The 23485-nt window shown below is 47.7% G+C and overlaps 1 protein-coding gene across 1 annotated transcript in view; it reads right to left on the bottom strand.

The window, feature by feature from the left end:
• Positions 1–23485, bottom strand: part of LOC144145743 (uncharacterized) — a 265611-nt gene that overhangs the window by 70023 nt on the left and 172103 nt on the right. Inside the window, exon 4 of the mRNA XM_077677448.1 lies at positions 1178–1360. Coding sequence (XP_077533574.1) covers positions 1178–1360 — 183 coding nt within the window. The remainder of the gene's footprint in view (positions 1–1177; positions 1361–23485) is intronic.

Below are 23485 nucleotides of genomic sequence, written 5' to 3'. Positions count from 1 at the left end.
GCCTCTTGACAATATGGTGTATGCGCAGCTCCTAGCTGTAATTTACTCGTTCGTACGTCCTCCCGTCACGAAATACTCATCGTCAACATAAACGCCGTGGTGAAGAGCTCGGGGAAAAGGTTATCGTGAAAAGTTGACGTTTGAGGAGGCCCCCTCCCCCCTCCCCCAGTCAAAGTTGATCCACCACAAATTAATTCCGCTGTAAGCTTAGTTGAAAGTGTTGGTCGAATAGATCTCTTTAACAGTACAGCCCGATTGGGACTCTTAATTTGCTATCGCTTTGATGCTCTGTTGTAAGACAAACTTTTCTGCACTTGAATAGGTGGAACGAGTTACCCGTTAAAAAGCTTAAACGTTCCACCTAAGGAATTAAGATATAAAACGATTAAAAGCGACAACGAATAGGCCGCACTGTTTTTAAGGAAATCGAAAAACGTAAAACAAAACCACACCTTTTACTATGTTTAAGTGGAATGACAGATAATTAAACGCGACCTGTCAGCGCAACGGTCGAGGTAATCCTCTCAAACTTGTTGTGTTGTACATACATATACGCTGTACAAAGTGGTTAATCTTGGTGTTCCTCATAATTTCGCTGAAAGATCTGCATTCCCTATCAAACCGCGTTGCGTTTCAGATAATAGCCTGTAGAACGTGTTTTTAGCTGGAACCTATGTGTAACCCGATTAAGAATGGCTGTGAAAGGGGGGAGGGTTTCAGTGATGAGGTCAGCAGGTTCGAGATTAAGCACGGCTTAACGTAACGATTTGTGAACACGCTTCACCTGTATAGACCGCGCGTGAAGAAACAAAAAGTCGATATAAACCACCAGACGGGTAAATATAAAACCTGTGAAGACAGATACACCAAACCTCGTTTCGACCAAAGTTGCCGTCCATGGGGTAGTTCACGAGGTGGCCGTCAGAGGGTGTTGATGTTTTCCGTCATTCAGTGCTTTTTACAAATCAACTAAACTGTGAAAAAATTACTGCACCAAACGAAGCACATAATTCTGCCGCAACGTTGAGAAATTCACTTCAGTGTTCATTTAGGATGTAGTCCTAAATTACTGATAGGCATCTCTAACAGTGTCGTCGTTCGCATTCGCGTCACATCGCTTCATCTACGCGGGAGAGTGCGTAGAGAAGCTGGACTACGGAGCAGGAAGCAAACGCACCTCTAGCTGTTCGTTCTCGGCCGCGTCGTGGAAGGGCGACTTTCCGTGCTTGTCCGGCAGCAGCGCCGCTCCGTGCGCCAGCAGCCAACGCAGCGTCTCCACGTGGCCCCGGCTGGCCGCGAAGTGCGCCGCTGTCGCCCCGTCGTTGTCGCGGAGATTGGGGTCCACGCCTTGGTCCTCCACCTGCATCCAGGGCACAGGCGCGGTTCAGAACAGGGGCTGTAACACATCACTCGTTTCTCAGCGTTTTTTTAGATTCAGCACCGAAGAAAGAAAAATATCCGGGGCCATCTACACTAACGTGAAACCTGGGGAGGGGCGAAGCATGCAGTGTATAACAGTGTATTCTTAGCGCCTTGGCGGCTTTGCCAACGGAGATGAAACGATTGGGGGTTAGAAGTATACAGTACTGCTGTAAAAGTCTCTTGTACTTGAAGCACGAAGCGTTCTAGCGCGAGGCGTAAACGAGTTTTCCGGTGTTTTTCTTTATTACGCGTTACGTCCTAGCGCGAGGCGTACGCGAGTGTCACAGTGTTTTAGCACCGTGACTACATGAGACAACGGTTACGACAACGACGACATGAGACGCCGACAGCCCGAGTCTCTAAGGGGCTTCGCCCCTAAAAGGGAAAGAAAGGTATACACAATTTTTTCACGAAAGGTCAACATGGATTAAACTGAAAGATTCATACTCTTCGCGAGCAATGTATACGGAAAACAACGCCAGCGTACGCCTCATTTTTGTGGCTCTTGGTCCTCAAGCACACTTGTCTATAGCAGTGATTTCCACTACCAATGATCGAATCCGGAAAACTGTTGGGGCAAGCTCTTGTAACAAACGTGGTCTAGCTTTGCAGTCAGCTTAGACTTCAAAGCTGTGAAGTAGTTATCGTTAGATTTAGCAGTGTGGCCTGTGCTGGCTTCTATTATTCTAATACTGCCTAGTTGGTCGCATATGATGACTGGCGAATCACGGCGAGAAATGGTGGACTCGAAGATGAAGGAACAACTCTTGATATTTTGGGCTACGATTCTTCTTTCTAGATTAAGACAGGAGAAGGTCGGAAGTATAGAACGATAGACAAGCCTATTAGCCAATACAATATACAGAAAAACTTCGTCATAACAAAACTGTATGATTGAAAATTGTTATAAGTGGTATTTCTAGGCAAGGTTACTTAAACACATATGTACTGGGCTGGGGCCGCGGGAAAATTTTCATAAAATGATATTGTTATAACGAGGGCTTGAAGTAGAAATTGTCATAAGAACGGATATCATGTAGCTAATTAGCCCGACTGGTGCACAGACTAGATCAGCCCGTATAAAATAGACAGGGGTGGTTAGCAGTCCTTGTGTTGTGCTTTTTCACTCAGTACCACCCATTTACTCACTGCATTTGTATGAGACGGTTAAGTAAATAGGTTAAAGAAAGGTCGCCATTCCGCCCTGCGAAAATGGACGTCCAGTGAAGCTGTAGTAAACCACTAGGAATGGTTATGGAGGAGAGTATGAAATGTTTCTCGTCGTCTCGGCGGGCTTGTCGCTTGCGTTCGGCTAGTGCCCCTAGGTAAGGGTACAGAGTATCGGCACTCTTTTCTCCTACTGTTCCGCGCCGCTGCCATGATCATTGGTCAGTTCGCATTACGTGACATTTGTTTACACTGTGACGATTCGTACATGGCGCCGCCATTTTGTTGGTTATGTGTTTTAGTTGGCCAACTCTGGTAGGCTTAGCTTGTCTTCCCTGCTCTGCGGTTGCGCGCGACTGACGTCGTTCCGAATGGGAATCAAGGATGACGCGTGTAAGGGCATTTCAGCAGGAGAAGTTAGCCCGAAGATGCAGTTTTGCTGTATCTTCGGTAGTGTTGTTAACAAACGACCCCGTCGAAGTTAACGGCGAGGCCGTAGATGCGGAATCTCGCAACACGGATGAAAGACAAAATGGCCGCCGTTACTAACTTGCGTGCCTCAGTGGCGGTACTCTAATACCTTATCTACTGACACTATGCTCGGTTCTCTGGCGGCAAATGCTTAACCTGACGCATGCACTCGGCGTCTTGGGCAAGAACTGCTCTGTTTAGTGACACTAGTCCTGCCTAGCTTTAAAGATAATCTGAAAACATAATCTTTACCAGGAACACATTGGGGTGAGGGGTGGGGGGTCCCATTGTTCACAGGGGCCTTATCATCCATAATGCGGTTTCGAGGCTTGTTTCGTGGTTTCCTTAAACGAATTCTGAGCTCTATGCTGTATTTCTGATTAGCCTGACGAATGCGCTCGGGGTCTTAGGCCTTGGCGTTTTTGCCCACGGAGATCGCTTTCCCCCACGGCGATGAGGCCGTTGGGGGGTAGAGGTATACAGCCGTGCTGTAAAAAAAATATTTTTGAGAGTCACTCGGCAAGCTTTTAGGCATTTGAAACGTGCCAAGGGTGATTATAATGCTGACTTTACACGCAAACGAGTTAACCAGGCCTATGTTTCCACGTTAATTATTCACGGACACGGGTTTTTGAATGTCGTTTTAAAGATGCTGGCCACATGCCGCTTCCCTCTGCATTCAGCATTCCTACTTCGTGTTCATTTATTGCTCTGCCGATATCAAACGACTCGTGCAGGACCATATGGGGTCACCCAAACACGAACTTTACGACTGCGTGTGAGCTCGAGTTAGCCAAGACGTACAGCCCCCCAGTCCCAACTGCCTCATCGTCTTTGTCTGCGACAATGCTTAGCCACCATGCCTTCTCTTCCCGTTGAGTTCCTTTTGAACGCTTGTTCGAGTAAATTCTCAGCTTATAGTTTGGTCTGTTTTTGGCCGCTTAGGGTTTCTTAATAACACTTCCGCTGTTCCTTTATTTTTATTGAAGAAGTGAAGGTTGTGTCACCAGTCACTGGTAATTATGTCGCCAAACGTGACGTGACCGAAAGAGACGTCACTTGCTCTCCGGTTGTTACCGATGACGTCATTTTAGGTTGTGACGTCCCCAGTAAAGTTAAGTAGCGGCTGCAGGTTCCTCTCCCGTCGCGAACGCAATATTCACCCGCCGGCCTTATCGTGGTCTTGCCGTGGTCTCGGCTTCCAAGCGTTCCAAGTGTTCTTCGAAACAGGGGTTTAATGAAGTGTCCGTCTCGGAGCGCAAGGCACACATTTCACTTCAACTACGAACCACCTTGTTAACAGTAGGCTGTCTTTGACACTAAAAATAGAGGTATAAAACCAAATGTGTAATCCAGGTGATGAATTCTGGAGCAGAAACTACGGGGCCGGTTGAGCATCGAGAAAGAACACTTGGGTCGGCCAAACAAGCCACAGGAAAAAGAATGACCGGAGTGGCATTTGAGGATGAGAAAGGAACGTCTTAGATTGTGGAGAAAACTTGGGTTGAAGAAATCCCCGCTCAAATTAAGAGGAAAAGGGAGTTTAAGGCTAAGGTTAAGGAATGAAATGTGTAGTACTGACAGCCGGCGCACCACAAGGGTAGCGGAGTGGCTACTGAGACACGGGACTACGATTGCAGAAAGCCGATAACTGCACGATTGGATGAAATAAGAAAATTCGAGGGCGAAAAATGAATTCGGGCATCTCAAGACTGGAGCAATTCGAATCCATAGGAGGGGCCTTATGTTGTCCTCAAGTGGGCATCATGATAATGATAATGATGATGATGATGGCGAAACCACCTTGTAGCGTGCACTGTTATGGCCGCTGTGGGGCAAGCGTGGAGCTTATAACCTTCGTAAATCGCGGGCCTTCAGGAGGGAAAAGAGACGAAATGAGTGCCTCCTGGCACAAGTTTAAAGGATGGCATCTTTGTTGCTGCTGCTTCTGCTGATGCCAACTAATTCCTTAGAAACCGCTGTTTACTTAAAACAGTAGGAAAACTTTCTCTACAGTAAAAAGTTGGTAGCTGTTGTGACTAGAATCTACAAATTTCCTCTCTCTTGAGTATTTGTAGCCGTTTAGTACATTCTCGTACTTTCTTCGCCCTTATCTTCTGCCAGGCATTAAGTAGTCCTTGATCGCAGAGCAGGAGCCGCCAAGTGGCGAGAATAAAACATGAAGCGTCGATGCAGCCGTGAATCGAAACGAGCTAGACTTCTCCCCATTTCCGGCTCCGCCTTTTCTAGTTCATGTTTTCTTTTCTTATATCTTGGTTCTTCAAATTTAACATGGTTGGTCTTCTATAATTATGTTCTCGCCACTTTGTTTAAAAGCGAAGCTTTCTTAATCTCACTAATGGCGGCTTTGTAACCAAAACGCACTGCAGTAAAGTCAACTTTAAAGAATGGGAGCGCACATGATAATGATTATGGTGAAAAAAAAAACGCTTCCTGTGGTAGGAATCAAACCTGGGTCCCTAGCGTTATGAAGCCCGTGTCCATCAGGCTGCGCCATCATCGCATTCGGGTCGCTATGAATTTTCTTTGGGTTCGTTGCGCGGGCGTTGGCTTTGGACTTAGCTGAGTGCAAGTGAACTGCGACTTTGGATTTTGACAGTTTGGACAGCAAGCGATTCCTCGTGAGGGATTCCTTTGCCGTTGTCTGAGTTTGGACCTTGAGTCGCAGGCTGTTCGCACTTTGATCGTTGACGCTTTGACTTTGATTGCAGTGGCCTTGACTTTGGCTCTCCGCCAGTTTATTTTCAAACGCAAGAAGCGTCGCGTTTCAACCATCGTCGTTGTTAGACGGAGGGGCTTCTGATTTTGTCATTGTACACCGCAAAGCGCTTGCACACGTTCAATAATTTTTATCACACCTTACCACTTGCCTATATCGTAATCTCCGAATGTCCCTGTTCCGAGAATTTTCAGAATAAGAAAGACTTTGCGACACAGTATAGTCACATTCAAGTAGCCTAGCTGCAAGTGCGACTTTAAGGTTGTAGTCACCCGCCGTCTGGCGCCCGCGAGTTAAAATATTTATTCTTCAAGGCTCTCGTAAGGGGGGAAGGGGGGGGGGGCTAAATACTTTTAGCAATTATTATTCGAAAGGAGCCCCGTATAAATTAAATTACATTCAGCTGGCACCATGTAATATGGGTAGTAAAATGTGAAAACGGATGTCGAGAAGAGCTGCATTTCCTCTCGGAATCCACAGCAACGTTTACGATATTGGCGGCATAGCCAAGTATTATTTCGCAGCCGAATTCATCAAATGCTGACTCGATTTCGTTCGTTTTGGCTACTACTCGTTGTATTTCTTTTTGTTTGTTCAGGTCGGACGCAGACGCCTACCTAGCCAATATTCGCAAAGGATCAAGTGGCCTGGCTACTGGCAGCAAGCCTATGCAATTCAAAGAGCGTGCCCATTCTAACAAAAATGGAGCCTTGGGAAAATTTTTAGGATAAAATCACCTGTTCGTTGAAGTTAAAGCACGCAACCCATTAAATTGCGAACTACGGCAAGTTGGTTATTTTATTGCCTTTAGGGTTAAAATCTCGTAAGCACCCTATTCTGCTCTTTCTACTCCTCTCAAAATTTAGGCCCAGCTCATAGCCCAGGCGCAGCTGCTTAGTGATCAAAGTTGTAACTTGTTTTGTTATTTGTTGCGGACTAAGGCGCATACATGTACGAGACCGTTGCGGCAGGAATTGTGGCCATTGAATCTGTGGTATGGTTGTCGATAGTCACGAATGGTTGACGCTGCCCAATGACGCGATTGGCTTTCATGACAGCATATACGCATGCGTATGCCAGGTGCTTTATTATGTACATTTCCTTTTTATTTTGTTTTCTAACAGCGACGGCGGTGAGAGCAATGCTACCGCAATACCGCGACGTTCAGTTTGAAAACTTCCTGCGAAGGGTGCTTGGCCGCACATACGCCCTTATTGAGGGGAAACCAACTTCCAGAAAAAGAATATAATGCTGCACGTAACGCCAACGAAAAGTAACTCCAGATAGTAGTACTTTGACAAAAAAAGTTTCTATGACACTGTCCATACTCCAAACACGCCAACGGGGGAGGGAGGAGAAGGGGGGCGGGGGCTTTCGGGAGATTGGCAGAGGGGCTTAACTTACAACAAACATCAAGTTCTGTAGGATCATTTAAGAGCAAAAACACGTCTCAGCGTCAACAAATTTCCCATCCTTTCCTACAGAAAGTTGAGAGAAGCACGAAAACTAAAAGTGCGTCCAACCTTCGCTGAGAGTGCGTCCAATCGATCGTCAAACCAAGAAAGACCCAAATCGTAAAGGAAGAACAAACCCATGCGACCATTTTTTGCGCCCTAAGTAAACGAATCTATGTATACCGATACGCGGTTTACGAGATAAAGGTATACTATTGTACTACTTCTTCGTGGTGTATGCGTGTATTGTCTTATGTGGAGCGGCTCCTTTTTCGCGATTTCCAAGTAACTGTTTCGACACAATGGAGTCCCGATTTCACGCACGCGCGCCGTGTGTCCACCGATCTTATCAAAGCTTTTTGCTTGACCAAGCGGTGTATAGGGAAATGAGTTAATTTTCTGACAGGACGCCATCCGTCCCACAAGAAAGCTTTCGCTTTAAAAGCGACACCCGTCACCGTAGGCGCCAACACGAATGGTACCAAAAGTCACGTGACCTCAGCGCGAGTGCCCAATGAGGAACAGCGCAAAGGAGGAGTGCGGTGGTGCTCGACCTTCGCATTACTACACGTAGGCACTCTTGAGTGTCTCTGTCGACATTTTTGTTGAAATGCTGCATTCAAAACATTTCAATACACGCGTACATTTCAACACGAAAAAGTGATGAACTGCTTCTCTTACGCCTTCCCTGGTGTTTTTGACTGCTGTATTTACTTTCTGTGCTCCTCCAATGAGCCCCTTACTTCCAATATACTATATTATGTATTGTAGCATGTTGGTAAGGCTCACCATAAGTAAACCACGCTTTTAGTGAATTATCTCCGCTTAGTAAGTCCAATAGCGACGCAACTGGGGGAAAGACACCGGAACGAGCGCCGTCGTCCCTCTCCTTTTTGAGTCATTCCACGCATCCGCTTATTTTACCTTTATAGATTCTCTCTGTAAGCCCCCTTTTCCAGGCGATTTCGCATGAGTGGGTGAGAGTCGCTTGTCTGGCACCCCCACCCCCAATGACACTGTGACACTATAGTGACATCATCCCGCCGTCTCGCCGGCTGCAGAAGCCTTGCAGAGGGCCCACACACTGTCTGCCCGTTTGGATTCCCCAGACCGGCCCGGTGCGCATATTACGATCGATGGACAATAAACGTCCAGTCACGCTGGCGGCAACAAAGGACGACTGCAAGGAGGTAACCGGTTATAGACCGACTCGTTACCTCACCTCATTTCTCGTTCTGGCGGGATGCCGGGAATGCAGGATAACAAGCGAGGGTCGGTGGAGCGGCAGCTGCCGCGAGAAAGAGAAATAAGAGAAACATTTACGTGCATATACACCCAAGATGCCGCCGATCTTAGCAGCGAGGTCGTTGACCGGAGCGAAGCGCCGCGCTCTTACAGGCTGCTTGGGAAAAACCGGTGCGAGATAAGGGCTGATCAGATCTGACCGAGTACGTGTGTGCGAGTGTACACGCGCGCAATCGGCGGATCTCACCGCCGCGTAACAACCGATGTCTAATAATAGCGGGACCAAACCGAGGCCCGTAACGACTGCGAGTTGTTTTGCGCAACCGCTGAGGCGTCTTGTCCAGGGACGAATTCCTTCTTCGAGACACGTCACAGTCTTTCCACGCATTGGGATTGATACTTTCATATTGAAGAGATTGCATCTGTTCTACCTCTAAACTCAACACCCATTCAAACTTCCCGCCCTTTTTTTTTTCACGCGCCGAGGAAGCGCAGGAGCAATGCAGTGGATCCTTTTGTTGGGCAGGGTCTCCCAGGAAAATTATATCCTTCCAGGGCCTACTTTTTTTTTTTTGATGGCGAGCCGAAATCGTGTAGAAATGAAACGCAAACTCCAATAGAACGAAACATAAAGTTATAATCCATAAACTTAGTTCCACGGACATCGACTAAAGACATAATAACAAATCGCAGTGATTGCGATTCGAAAATACGCTTTGCAACAGCGCGCCATTTTCGAACTCTGTGCAACAAAATTTCAAATTTATCCCCCAGTGGTTTTTATTTGGTGGTGGACGGGTTTTAGTTTCCAGTGATTAATTGTAGTAGTTGAAATTATCTATTTAGCCTCATTTACAAATACAGCCGCCGTGGTTCAAGACGAGAGAGAGAGAGAGAGAGAGAGAGAGAGAGAGAGAGAGAGAGAGAGAGAGAGAGAGAGAGAGAGAGAGAGAGAGAGAGAGATAACTTTATTATTTGCAGTACGAAATACGGGACCTCAGAGGCAGCAGCGGAATCCCTTAGCAGCTGGCAGTCCAAGCAGGTTACGCCGAGACCGATTCCCCAGGAATGCACTGTGGTTGCGTGCACGGGAAGATTAATCGTCGACCCATAGTCAGAAAGCCCTGCGGGCGCCCAGTTTCCGTCCAGTGCAGCCAGTGCTCCGGGGTACGAGAACGAAAACGTAGAAGGCGAAAAGGAAACATCGAATATCGGAAGCAAGTCATATACGGCAGCAAATGGAAAAGAAACGAAGCCTGCGCGCTTTCACGGCGGAAACTTTCAAGTCACGGCAGATTGATTTTATTCTTCATCTAGCTCATTTTCTGTCTTCAGCGTTAATGCCCTCCTTCCTCAATTACCCCAACATCCTGATCCCTAACAACATTAACAAAGATAAGAAAGTATGATTGGTGCTGCTGTGCACCTAATTATTGTTGTCTTGTGCAACTGTAGCCTGCAGAAAGCTTGAACAGCGATTGATGCAGTATTTATGCATACTCGACTGCCGCGTAAATGCGAAGGCTAGAAAAATAACGCGCACTGCTTCTCGAAATTCGCGGAAAGTTTCCGTTATCTCTGGCCACTCTCGTGCGCTCTGGTAAAAAGCTTGGTATCGGTATACACATATAAGATTCTCTAAAATGCCTGGGGGCGCTTAGTCCTGCAAACCTGGCGACACTTATCACATTCTTTGGTGCTGCTGCATCATATCTGCGTCTCTTTCTTCACTTTAATTTCATCGTCTTATTATAAGCCTGTAGCAGTACAGGCTTCTGTACTGCTACACAATGTTTGCGTCTCTTCGCTTTCGTTCATCCTTCCAGACATTCTTCCCCCAAGATAACGTATACGACTCGACTATCTACGCCCCAATCTACGTTGATCAGCTGAAGCCTGAGGACACATTCTTCACCATTCAAGAACTGCACATAGCGCTTGAAGCTGTTTATGTCAAGAGCGCTCCCGGGAAGGACAACATTACTTGGAAAAATGTTCCGTAACCTTGATGAGAAATCCAAAGAACATTTGTTAGCGGAAATTAACACAATATGGGAATCCGGTAAGCTCCCTGTTGAATGGAAGCATTCCGTTGTGCACCCAATACCAAAACCTAAAAAGCCCCCTACTTCCATTTCCAATCTTCGTCCGATTTCACTCACATCCACTGTTTGCAAGCTGATAGAGCTCATGATCCTTACTCGTTTCACCTACTTACTCCAGACCGCGAACGACGCCATTTACGACACTGCACAAACCGGGTTCCGGCCCGGTCTCACCACTCATGACAGCCTGCTCTAATTACGACCAATGATAGGGAAAAAGTGGAGAAAGATACTAAGACAGCTCCAAGAGTCCTTGTTACTATTGACCTCAAGAAAGTGTTCGACACAGTTTCCCACGCCTTCATCATTTCGATTATGGTAGAACTTAACATCGGTCACAGACTCACCAATTTTGTCAAGAACTTTCTATGTAACCGAACATTTGAAATCCATACGGGTAAAGAGCACCCCCACATCTGCCGCAACCACCGAGGTGTACCGCAGAGCACTATTTTATCTCCAACTATTCAATCTTGTCATGCCAAAAATTGCCAAGCAACTCCGACAAATACCGCACATTCAAAGCACTACATATGCCGACGATATTATGATTTGGATTGACCCCTGTAAGACAGTCCTAACCCAACAGCAAGTGCAGGTACATATTCAAACTGCACTCGATACTCCCGCCGACACCCTGCAACATAGTGCGATGCAGCCTTCATCTGACAAAAGCCCATATGTGGTGTTTGGAGGCACACAGCAACAGAAGAACGCCTACCTTTTTCAGTTTGTACGATCGCACCTCAAGCCGTCCCCCGAAAAGTGGGTTAATGTTCTTGGCATCCCTGTCCCTGAGGATGGCGGCTGCAGAGTGTGGCTTCACCAAACCAAGATAACATGGCATCAACAGCTTCGCATAATCAAACGCATAAGCAACCAGTTAGGAGGGGCTACAACGGAGACACTCAAACTTTTGACCCAGGCTGCCCCCACGAGCAAAGTGACATATGGGGCGGTATGCTTCGATTTCACTAAAGCTCAGTTGCAGCAGCTTGAGGTGCTGCATCGTGAGAGCCTCCGAGTCATCACTGGCCTTCCAAAACATACCAAACTCGAGGAGCTATACAAGCACGCTCAACTCCCACCTCTCACAGAAATCATTCGAACCCGTCAGGAAGGCCACGACTTCCGACGAGAATCCGTTCTCGCCGGCCGTGCGCTACTTGCTCTACAGCCACATTGCGCGGCCCCACAACATTCCATCCCTTTGCCGCTTCCACCATGGGATGACTTCATCGTCGTTAACCCAAAGCCACTCCCAGTCACCGGTCCTACGCTTCGCCATTCTAACAAACACAGACGCACAGCTCAAATGACCGAGCGGTTTCCACATAGCGCTGTTTATACCGACGCCACTTGGGACCCAACCACGAATACTGCCGGATTAGCGGCCATTTACTCGAAATTTCATGCCACCTGTGAACAAGAATACCCAATAGAGCCTTCGTCTACACACCTCCAACTCGAAGCGATATTACTGGCTGTCTGACAACTTCAAATTTCTCACTGGCCTACCAACCAGCCTCATTCAACTATCTTCACAGCCAGCCAGGAGGCATTCCGCGCATTGTGTCGGGTGCCTTATCAGAATTTTATCTGTGCGTCCATCAAGATGCTTGCTCGGAGGCTACATTGTACAACAGGACTACAAATTCGGGTAGACTGGGTGCTAGAGCACTGCGTTAACTCCTTCAAAGAGGCCGCGCGCGCCCTGGCGAGCGATGTTCTATTCCACCCGCTCCCAACCAGTTTTGCCTCATCACGACCCCAACCTGGACCCCTTTGAAGCCCGTGCCACCTACCAGCGATGTGCTAGAGCTCGACTCCGCAGCCATATCACTGCCAATGACTACCCGTTACCTACAGGACTGCCACGTGACCTTCAGGTTCTGATTCACAAGACTCGTGCTAGGGCGGCGCTGCAGAGGACATCCTTTTCAAGTGGCGTTCTTACATACCAAAGAAAGGGCGGCCACCCATTATCCCAGGCACTACCGCAAGCGATTCACCTCCGCCGGCCATGACGCCACCGACGTGCGTCACGTGCTTTTTCTTTAGGAGCCACACCGACCGTTGAACATCTCCTTTGGAAGTGTCCAGGACTGCACGCGGAGCGCACCTCTTGCAAACACAGCAGCGTTACGTGTTTGACGGACTGGCTCTACCCACCCACAGCCACAGTCAAGCAGGTGTTTTCCTCCTTGTGGAACTTCGCTCTCGCCACTGGCGTCCATCTGAGAATATAAAGTTTTCCCGAATTAATTGACACCACCCTCCCCACCCGCCCCCACATAGGCCGAGTCGCCGTCCTTATTTTAATAAAGTTTCGTTCATTCATTCATTCATTTTTTTGTGTGTGGAGCAAAGTCACTCAACAGTTAAAATGGTGACACACGCCGCAGCTTCTCGTGAATCTGCGCGGCTGGGTTGCCCCTGTTTTACTCCCGTGCCACCAGGTTCACGCGTCACGAGGCAAGCACTGGGGTAAATTTTGTACCAGCGCTGGCAGCGTTCCGAGATAGCGCAGTTGAAGCGCACCGGTTTCCTACTCTGGAGATCCGGCTTCAATTCGCGTGTGAACTCGTGTTTTTAACTGCAGAGCACTTTAGGGGCTCGCCTTGTCGTCGTAGCTCGCTCACTGGACCCAAGTATATATAGAGCCACACGGCGTTCCGTCGTAGCGGCTGTCGTCGCAGAGTCCCACAGAGGCTTCGAAAGCCAAGCAGTTTGTATACTCATAAGCGTTCGAAACTCGTGAACCGCTGGCGCTTGTCATACATCTCCCTGTTGTTTAGCGCAAAGAAAACTGCAGGTGCATTTGAGGGAAAATATACGGAATTAACCGGCAGCGCCAGCGTTCATTTAGTTAAGAACGCTCGTTGGGTTGGTTTTTACGATAGTCAGCGAAATAAAAGTGGCACTTCAACGCCGGCGCGTGCGGGAGACAAAGCAAGCACAAAAAGAACAGAACTCCCGCTTGCGCAGTTTCAGGAAGGGGGCGCGCGAGCACTGCGATGGCGGGAAATTTGAAATGCGTTGTACAAACCACCGTTTAATTCATTAGGAGAGGAATGAGACAGGACGGCGGAGAGTGTAATGGGTGGTAGCAGTGAGTGAATAACGGCGCCACAACCCATTATGGCGAATCACTGCTCCGCACTTCCGACAGGTTTCACATTGAGTGGAACGGCTTTAATGTTTTTTTATTCACTCTTTGCAGCATAGGCCATTTTTAGTACCGCAATGGTCCGCTTAAAGTCTGAAGCAGTTTCCCACGATGGAGCCCTGTGCCCCGTAGCCATTTCATGCCTACGGTACGATGCGTGGAGCCTGGCGGGCCATAACACGGGGTTCGTGTCTCGTGTTTCCTCTTTAGCAAGGACCGTAATAAAGGTACACGTGTTACCAAAATAGTTATGAAACTAGCCAAAATACCACTAGCTAGCACTCGAAAGATGTGGATGGACATCTTTCGGAGAGGCCTTCGTCCTGTAGCGGACACAATCCACATGCTGCTGATGATTATGATGACCAGCGCGAACCCATTATTTTTGTGCTGGCGTCCGCGTTTGTGTGTTTGCGTGTTATCTTTTTCTGCGCACAGAGGCGGAGACAAAATAAATTAAAGAGGGGCTTGTACAGACAGAAAATTTGCCTACACTATAAACCCCGCCACAAGAAAATTCTTTGCCGCAAACGTATGCGCGCTGATTTCGAATAACGATTTTGATCCAATGTTGAGCTCATTATATCTTTCCGTATAGGTGAAGTATTTTAATGGTTGAGTGGCGATGAGTTGCATTTCTTGAGATTCTCTGTCACCCGGCAGTGAACTTGACGACCACCCGTTATATTAAAGCGCGGTAGCCCTATCACGCTGCTTTCCGGAGTTCGGCTAGATTATGGAATCGTCGTAGGAGGATGCATGTCACTCGTGAGGCACGACGGGTTTCTGGCGCCGTGGAGATGGACCTTAGCCTTCTATTCGTTCTTCCAGACGATTTTACTTCTTACTATAAAAAGGTCAATGAGTAGAACGAACTTTCCGACCATGCCGATACTTGACAGCCCTCTCGGGCAGAGAAATGCAGCGATATAGTGGGTTGACCGTGTCCAGCGTGCACTGAACTGCGTTATCCTATCCGCAGTTACAAATGCCGCTAGCGGGTATTTGCGGCTCGGAGTTGCGCCACTACGGGGCAACTTCGAAATGCCTCGCTGGTCATGGTCCCGCGTGGCCAACACGTGCGAACCCGCAACGCCGGAAAAAAAGCAAGCCGAATTCGGCGCCCTCCGCGAGTCTCCAAGACGTGCACAAATAAATAAACAAACAGAAAAAGCACCAGCGCGCTACCTTCGTGGTCTGTTTACACGAACTCTGACAAACGGGTTCCCCCGGTTGCCGTGACGAAATTACCCGCCATTAAGCCACCATCGATAATAATGAAAAGAAGAAAAAAAGAAGCCGTCGCGACAATAAGGTCACCCCGCGAAACCGAAGAGCCAGGGAGGCACATCGAGAGCGAATGCGAGCGAGGGACAGCCACAGAGGAAGGAGGAAGTTGAGAGGGAAGTGATGTGGGAACAGAAGGAGGAGAAGGAAGAAAGTGAAGAGGGGGAGGAGGAAGGGGAGTGGATGTAGCCCGATCGGAGAGATTTCCTTCCGGCAATGCCGCTCCCAGCTTCCCCGCTCCAGTAAAACGAGCGTCCGTTGCGACGTCTGTAATTAATAATAAGGCGCGCAGCGGGACCGCTCCTCCTGCTTGCTTCGGTATGCCTCTTTCGGGTGCCTTATCGTGCTCGCGACGAGCCGGCGCACACGCGGAGGGAGCGTGCGCCGCAAGGTCTCGTCGTGACCTCAAAAGGAAACGAGTTGTTGACCCTGCTCCCCCTGGCGTTGTTTGTTCGCGGTTGGCCGCAGCAGCTGGCCCGGACACTTTCGCCGCCCGTGCGGTCTCGAGTGTGCAAACAAAACACGCGACAAGCACGCGCTGGCGAACGTCGGGATGGATGCAGTAAACTAGTGTTGCGTCGGAATCGCTTTGTTCGAAATATCGGTTTATTCGAAGTGTTTTTTGCGGTCTCCAATGATGAACAGAGAGCAAAAATTGCCCCTTTTTAGCGAAGTACCCTTTACAGCGAAGCTATTTTCTTGTCCCCGAAGACTTCGTTGGAGGAAGTACTGCCGCAGGGCGGTGATACCAAGTTACTGGGAACATAGGAGAAAAAATGGCTCCAATCAACGCTGTGAAGGCTATTGGAAAGCAAGGCTTTAACGACACCCACAACAATCACCCATACGACGTCCCTTGAATTCACACACGTGGCTCTACAAAGAGTGCAAGCAGAGATTCTGCCAGCCGTTAGTTGGAATTCGCGGGTGCGGCGTCCCAAACGCAGCAGCAGCGTCGGCCACGGCCGGGTTGAGCGGCGGATGCCGCCACTGTAGCCCCGCCATGCGTCGGCAGAAAGAAAACGGAGAGGAGCGTCTTTCGAAGGGTGAGACAGCGGAACCTAGCCATCCTGATGTGCTAGCTCGGGGCTACACCACCGCGCGACACAAGCGCAGACACCGAAACAACGCCGCATGTGAGCTTAGTGATTCCCATTTATACTGATTTAAACTAGTTAGTTTAGTAAGTTTGGGAATTGTGAGAAAGCTGAGGGAACTTTTACAATCGCTATATATCAGAACCAATTGCTCCTTTCGCCTTTTGTAATACCTCTTAAAACACAACCGAATTGATATTCACCAATTTAGAAAACGGGGTCCCATTCCTGGCAAGCAGTGCGCAAAAGGTAGCGTTTCTCTAGCGGCCGTATGTCTGAATGTGGTCTATACATTTTATTTTCCTGCCCTTCAAACCAATCCTTAACGTATCTTTGCCGTGCGACCACTTAATTCCGTCGGGCCCAGGTTACCCAGGAGGTGCTGTCGAACAAGTTAATCAAGCCGTGCGAAGGAAGCGCGCAATGGACGCGAAGCTGTACCCAAACAGGCCCAAAACAACCGTCGCTCAAGCAGACGACAAAGCCGTACCGCCGACGCACCCGCCGGCGAGCAGGCACCACCACGCGGGGAGCGCTGGGTAAATTCGCCGCGCCATCTGCAGCGTGCTCCGTGAGTGGAACCCTCCGCCCCCCTCTCTCCGCCGCCGCCTCCGCCGTGAATTTGGAGATTATTTTCCGGTACGCCGCGAAAGAATCCTTGGGTGGTAAAGGTAGAAGGTTTGCTTTAAAAAGAATTTCGCATGAATTAGTAAGGCGCTGAGGCTCAGATATTGCGCAAGCGTAGAACCATACGGATAATTCCGCTTATACGCTTTTACGATTGCGAAATAATCTATTTGGCCGTACGGAAGCAGTAAACTTGTACGTCTTTGAAGGAACTATGATAGAGCCCGCATACGACAATGGACTATACGGTGAGAAATACACATAATCTTGATGTGTCTTGTAGCTTAGTATTATTTCGGTAGCAATTTCGCTGGCGACGGGGAACTTCGTGCCTGTACGTATACACAAAATACACCAAATAATAATAATAAGGCCATTCAGCGAAGTTTAGTATAACAAACAAATTTTATTCGCTTGATGGGGTGCCAGAAAGCGACAGCGGTTGACTACTGTCTACAAAAAAATCTAAAAAATGCAAGTTTAGGTATTTCAAAGAATGACAAGGACTTAAAACGGGCGCTCGCTGCACACCATGTTTTACTACTTTCGCTGCCTTTTTTACAATCACGTGCCTATTATATATCGTCATACACGCTTCCCACCACTCTGCATGAAATCTCAAGCTCCCGTAAAATACTGAAGCATTACGCTTTAACCGGTGGCGTTGCTTGAAGGCTTTGAAGTTATTCATACGACATCAGGTGCCGGATGTTAAAAAGAGCAAGACAATTGTGTCTTTTTGTGCCGTTAAGTAGCGCTGTACGGTGGTGTTTTTGAGAGACTGATTCACCTAGACTTTTCCATCTCGCCGTCATCTGCCTGAAAGTTTGTTCTGTTCCGTTAAGTTTTTCTCGACGGCTGAAGTGCACTGAAAAGTCAAATTGGGCGCTTTTTGTGCGAAGTAGAACGTCGGAAGGGCCCAAAAATACATAAAATCCCCAATGCCTGAAGGAGGCAGAAAGTAGCAAAGCCGCCACGCTGAAATTTCCGTCGCCACGAGTCTCGAAAAGTCGCCAGTTTGGCGAAAAATCGCCAGACCTGGCAGCTGGGGCCGTATTCGGCCCCTGGTTGCGGGACACAGACGAGGACTGGCCCGTGCGCCCCAGTAGTGCCAAGTACGGCTTCTTTCCTAAGGGGACCGTCGAGCAGCGCAGCCCGGAACTGTCGCCGCTGCGGCCTCCCTTATCGAACGTCCAGGCGAATAAGATGTCACTGTTTTCTTTTTTTCTTTTTTCAGCTGCCCACTTGCCGCTTGCAAGGGCCCGATACGGCGACAACTGGACGCGGGCAGGCCCGGAAGGCAGCCAGGCCTTACGTGTGCAGTAGGGGCTGATCGAACGGTGGTTCTCGATAAGGATCTGTGGGAACGCTGCTAGAGAGAGAGAGAGAGAGAGAGAGAGAGAGAGAGAGAGAGAGAGAGAGAGAGAGAGAGAGAAAACACTGGTGCTGATGCTTAGCCGTGCGGACGTACTTCGGTTACCTTTACTACATTTTCATTTATAATATTGTGTCTTCTTTGTCTTTCTAACACCGTCAAGAAGCAAAAAAAAAAAAAAATCTTGGACGGCAACCCCTTTTTGGACGGAAGCGTAGTGGGCACAGACACACTTCCACTACGCTGCCGTTCAACATGCTTAACAGTACCAACTTGCCGAAATTTCGATCCCTTTGCCGTAATAAGAAACATCGCAACACGTATTTTAAATTAATGTTCCAGAAATTGCAGTCCAATAACAGCGCGAGTGTAATTTATTAAAACGCAAGCCTCAGACCTCGCTCTGTTTATTTGTAATCACTTTATTGCCAAAATAAAAAAAAAGAGGAAAAAGAAAGAACAGTAGGAGGGCAGAATGGGGTTATTAACGCGTCTTGTAACGACGTGTATTACCCGCCACGGTGGCTCAGTGACCCCGAAATGTGGGCTCGATTCGCAGCCGCGGCAGCCATTTTTCCCACGGAAGCGAGAAGCGAAAAAGGCCGTGTGTCCAAGCGGTATAAATTTATCCGTGGCCCTGCACTATGGCGCGCCTCACAGTCCAGGTGCATCTTCTATGCCTAAACTCCCAATATTGAATTGTAACCACATGTTTTCTATCATAAAGTCGTCGTCGTCATTGTTGTCGTCGTCGTCGTCATCATCATCATCATCACCATCAACAGCAACAACATCATCATCATCAATAGCCTATTTAGGTCCACTGCAGCATGAAGGCCTCTCCCATTAACCTCTACCGGCTCCTGCGATGCTCTGCCCGAGTCCATTCCTTACCCCAATTTCCTTATTTCGTCCCTCCATCCAGTTATTGGCCTTCCCCTTCTTCTAGTCCTTCTTTTTAGGGATAGAGCTACCTTACTCTTCACTATTTTTGAGTGCTTGCTGAGGGAACCGTAGCCTTTTCATATTCTGCGCAGGATTTCTTAATAGTAGTGGTTGGGATCAGCACTGACCGCCTGGCAAAGGTAGTTATATTCTTCTACGGCGTTTTGTTACCCATTCTAAAGAGGGCGCATTCAGCATGTTTATTTATCTATACCTTAAATTTATTCATATTTATTTTTAGCCCCATGGCCATGCTGCCTGATTGTAGTTCTTCAACCATTTTTTTGATGTCGAAATTCCCTGAGCAAGACTGTGTCGTCGGCAAACCTCAAGTGGTTCAAGTATTCCCTGTTTATCCTTAACTTTGCGTTTTCCTAGTCAGGCTTCCAGAACACACTCTCCAGACATGTTGTGAACATATTCTTGATATGGTATCACCCTGTCGCGCTCTATTTCGGATCGTGAACTTTTGGTTTGGCTTGTGAATAATTGTCCTTCCCATAAATCCTTTATATATGTTCTCTAGGAGTCCTATGTAGGTCTTCTCTATTTGGTCGTTTCCCACTTTCAACATTGCTGCGGTGTCTATGGAATCCAACGCTTTTTCGTAGTCTACAAATGCATTGTAAAGGGCTTTAATGTACTCTGAGGATTTTTCGATTACACTTGATTCACCATACGGATGTGATCCATTGTTGAGTATCCTTTCGTATACACAGACTGCTCTCTGCGTTGTTGGAAATATAGGCTGTCACTTATGTGCTTAACATTCACTTTGGTAAACAGCTTGCATACAACTGAGAGTATACGCTAATAGGTCTGTAATTTTTAAGATCTTTGGTATCTTCCTTATGAATTAATTCTATAATGTCGTTTTTTTTAGGATACGGGCATTTTTAGAGCACCTAAGCATTCTGAAAATACTGCAGCAAGCTTTTCCAGTACAATATCTACTCTCTCCTTTGGAAGAGCCACAGCTACGCCGTCGTTCCTCTTTTAATGCCTGGAGAGCCTTTCCTACTTCCTCTGTAGTTACTAGTTGTACATCGCTAGCTAAGCTTGTACGCTCAGTAGTCTTCCCTGGTCTAAAATCACTGGCGTGTAGCCTGGTGTAGAGTCGTTCTGCTGTTCTTATTACCTCGTTCATGCTGTGCGCAATGTTACCCTGCTCGTGTCTGAGTGCGTACATCTGGTCTTTGCCGAAAGTTAGCTTCCTTTTAGTTGCTTTTAGGCTTCCTCCAATTTGCAGCATTCCTTCGATCCCTGCCATGTTGTACGCACGAATGTCGTTACTTTTACTTCTGTTTATCAGTTTCTACAGCTCTGCTAATCCAGTTTGATTCGCCGCACTCCACACTTTCTCGTTCTTACGTTTCCCAATAATTTCCTTCGTTTTCCGAGTTAGTTTTCCAGTTTTTTTCCTATATGCTGCTGCTCCCACAGCTGTTGCAGATTCTGTGATTGCTGTTGTTAGGTTGTCACTTAGCCCGTCTATACTATCCTCGTTCTCCCCAGTTTAAAAGCGCGAATTTCTTTTTCGGGGTTATTTCAAATTCCTACGTCCTGGCTCTGGCTCTGACTCCACGCTGGATTTCTTACTTTCACAAGGACCCTTCTTTCTCTCTTGAGATTAAGCCTTACATTGCACTTTGCTCAGAATCTTTTCTAGCACCTCTACGCCCTGCCTAATACATGAGTTGTCACTTAAAAAGCAGCCCATTTAATTTTTTTTGTAGCACCATTGGGACTTTTCCCACGTCCATTTCCTATTCTTTCGTTCGTAGAAGGATGTTTTCATTAACCTCAGGTTATTTCTTTCTCCACATCCAACCAGTGCGTCTCCTCGACTGTTGCGAGTGCATTTCTAAAATTTCCCACTGACTGTTTTACTACTCTTTTACCTACTTTTGCAGTAAAGTCTCCCACCAATCGTGAATTGTGTTGTACGCTTATTCACTGTTGACTCTATTTCTTAGTATAAACTAGCCTCATTATCGTATCTAGCTGTTGGGGTGTAGGCTTGTACTACCTCTAGACTGTATTGCTTGCGTAGCTTGATCACAACGACTCCGTATTTCACTAAAAGTACTCCACTACATTTCCCGTTGTGGTTTCCTATGGATGGCGATTGTTCGCTAGCCCTTGCTTCGCGGTGACTTACGTTTTGACAGAGTTCATTGTAGTTTCTTAAGTTACCCCGAAAACTGGGTCAACTTGTACAAAATTAAATCGCCAGCCTGAAGGCTCCAAATATTAAATACGGAAACGACCATTGACATTTCCCCTCCAATTTTTAAAAACACATGTGCGTGCAGTGCGGAAACACGTTTCCTCGTCCCTCCGGTCTGCAAGCTGTCACAGAAAAAGAAAAAGAAAAGCGCCGCAACGTTCATCAGCGCGCTTATCTCCTCCAGCCTTGGCGCGTTAGCCAAGCAAAGCGAAGTAATGAATGCGCTAGGAGGAAAAATCGAACCCGCCGTTCGCAAAGCGCACATTACGCATCAGCAGGCAACACGACGGCTGCACAGCGCATGGCGTCCGCGGCCACAGCATGACGGAACGGGTGGGGGGGACTCGGAGCTCGAGATAACGCACAGTCGGACATAATCTAGAAATTTGTCCGGAAAATAAGATATATATATATATATATATATAATATGTATATATATATATATATATATATATATATATATATATATATATATATATATATATATATATATATATATATATATATATATATATATATTACAACGGGTTGCGGCTGCATTAAGTCCGGCATGATGGCCCTCGTAGACGAACACTTTTCGATCTTCTTCGCGCGTGCGATTGGTTTGCCGCATGCACGCTATACACAAGCGTTTTACTGAACGGGCGGATTAGGACTTATTCGGCCCTGACGACGCAATGAGCAAACATTTCAGAAAGAGTATGCAACGAGGTCATACAACTTAGCGTTGAAGAAAAAAAGGGTGACTTCCGGCAGACTTTGATTGATGATGTTCAGAAATGCCGTCCCGACATGCCGGTAACACAGGTCGCCGCAATGTGGGCTTGCGGAAACGTTCCGTGCTGGTTACGAAAAGCATATTCGAAAGGTGAATACACCTTATCCAGTACAGCACTGGTTTTCAGCAAAAACAAAACAAAAAATGTTTTACTTGTATAGTTCCTAACAATATTTCAACACGACCATAAGTTCGAAGCAGAAAAACGTCATAGCACGCTTAATGAAAGGACCTGTCCCATAAGTTTGCGCGTGTGAGTTAAAAAAAAAAAAAAAACAGATAGAAAGAATGTCTAATTTCTAAGCAAAAGTGAGAACATTTTAGTGCGTCGGATGAAAAGTTTTCGAGTAATGTTTCTACAATTATTTCTGTCGGCATTGTAGCCACCGCCATCTTCCTCGGCGCAGAGAGCAGGGGAAGCGGCTTTAGAAGCGATAGAAAGTGGGTAGCTGTGCCACGCAGAGTGCCCTGGCTTCTGGTGGCTGCTGCGCCTTTGGGTGAGGCATGCGCCGCGCATGCGCAGTGGGAAAGCGCGGTCGTGCTTTTTTTTTTCTTGCGTTTCATTCCTGGGGCGAAGCGCGTGCTTGAATGACCCAATCTTTCTGGCCCAACAACATCGCCGATGCCGCTGCCTTTCTCGTAATGGGACACATAATATGTCTTTCGCCTTGAAACAGAATAATCAGAAACCTGTATTGGTGCCCCCAGAGTCCGATGCGGCTGTTGTCGCCTATTTCTTTCGTGTTGCGGGTCACCGCACGTTGCGTGGACGGTACGGAGGAGCGTCGTCGGCAGCCTTGAGGAAACAAGTATAGCCACAATGTAAGCGTTGGTGAAGCCGACGCTGGGGCCGTAATTATAAGCGCGCTGTAAGGAGAAGTAGAGCTGTGGTAAGTGACAGCGTCGAGCGAGATGTCATGATAACTGCGTCCTCGAAAATGGTCCCCTTCGGCGGAAACTGAGTGGCAGTAACAAAGGTAAAAACACTAAAGAACGGCGTAACAAAGACTGCGCCATATATGCGAATGAAGGGGCAATTTCTCCTCATGTACCCTGCGGAACACGATACGCTCTGTCCGTTTTGCAAAAGAGAGAGGGGCACCCTGCCACACATCTTGACAGAGTGTACAAAACTCAAGACCCCCCCTCCTTCCCTTCCCCACAACACCCCCAATCCCCAACCCCTTGAGCGATGGGAGACCTTGTTGACCAGCCCCGCCCTGCCGACTCAGCTCGCACTGACAGACAGGGGCCAGGAGCTGCTGGGAACATATGGGTCCCGTAACTAGGGAACCACCCCGTCTGGTGCCAGCGCGCACCACCGATTTCTTGGGCTCAGTAAAAGTTGATTCCTCCTCCTCCTCTCAATGCCC

The sequence above is a fragment of the Haemaphysalis longicornis genome, unplaced genomic scaffold, assembly GCF_048455015.1.
Source record: "Haemaphysalis longicornis isolate Haplotype H1 unplaced genomic scaffold, Haemaphysalis longicornis Haplotype H1 scaffold_7, whole genome shotgun sequence".
Taxonomy (NCBI): domain Eukaryota; kingdom Metazoa; phylum Arthropoda; class Arachnida; order Ixodida; family Ixodidae; genus Haemaphysalis; species Haemaphysalis longicornis.
This window is presented reverse-complemented; position numbering and strand designations above follow the sequence as displayed.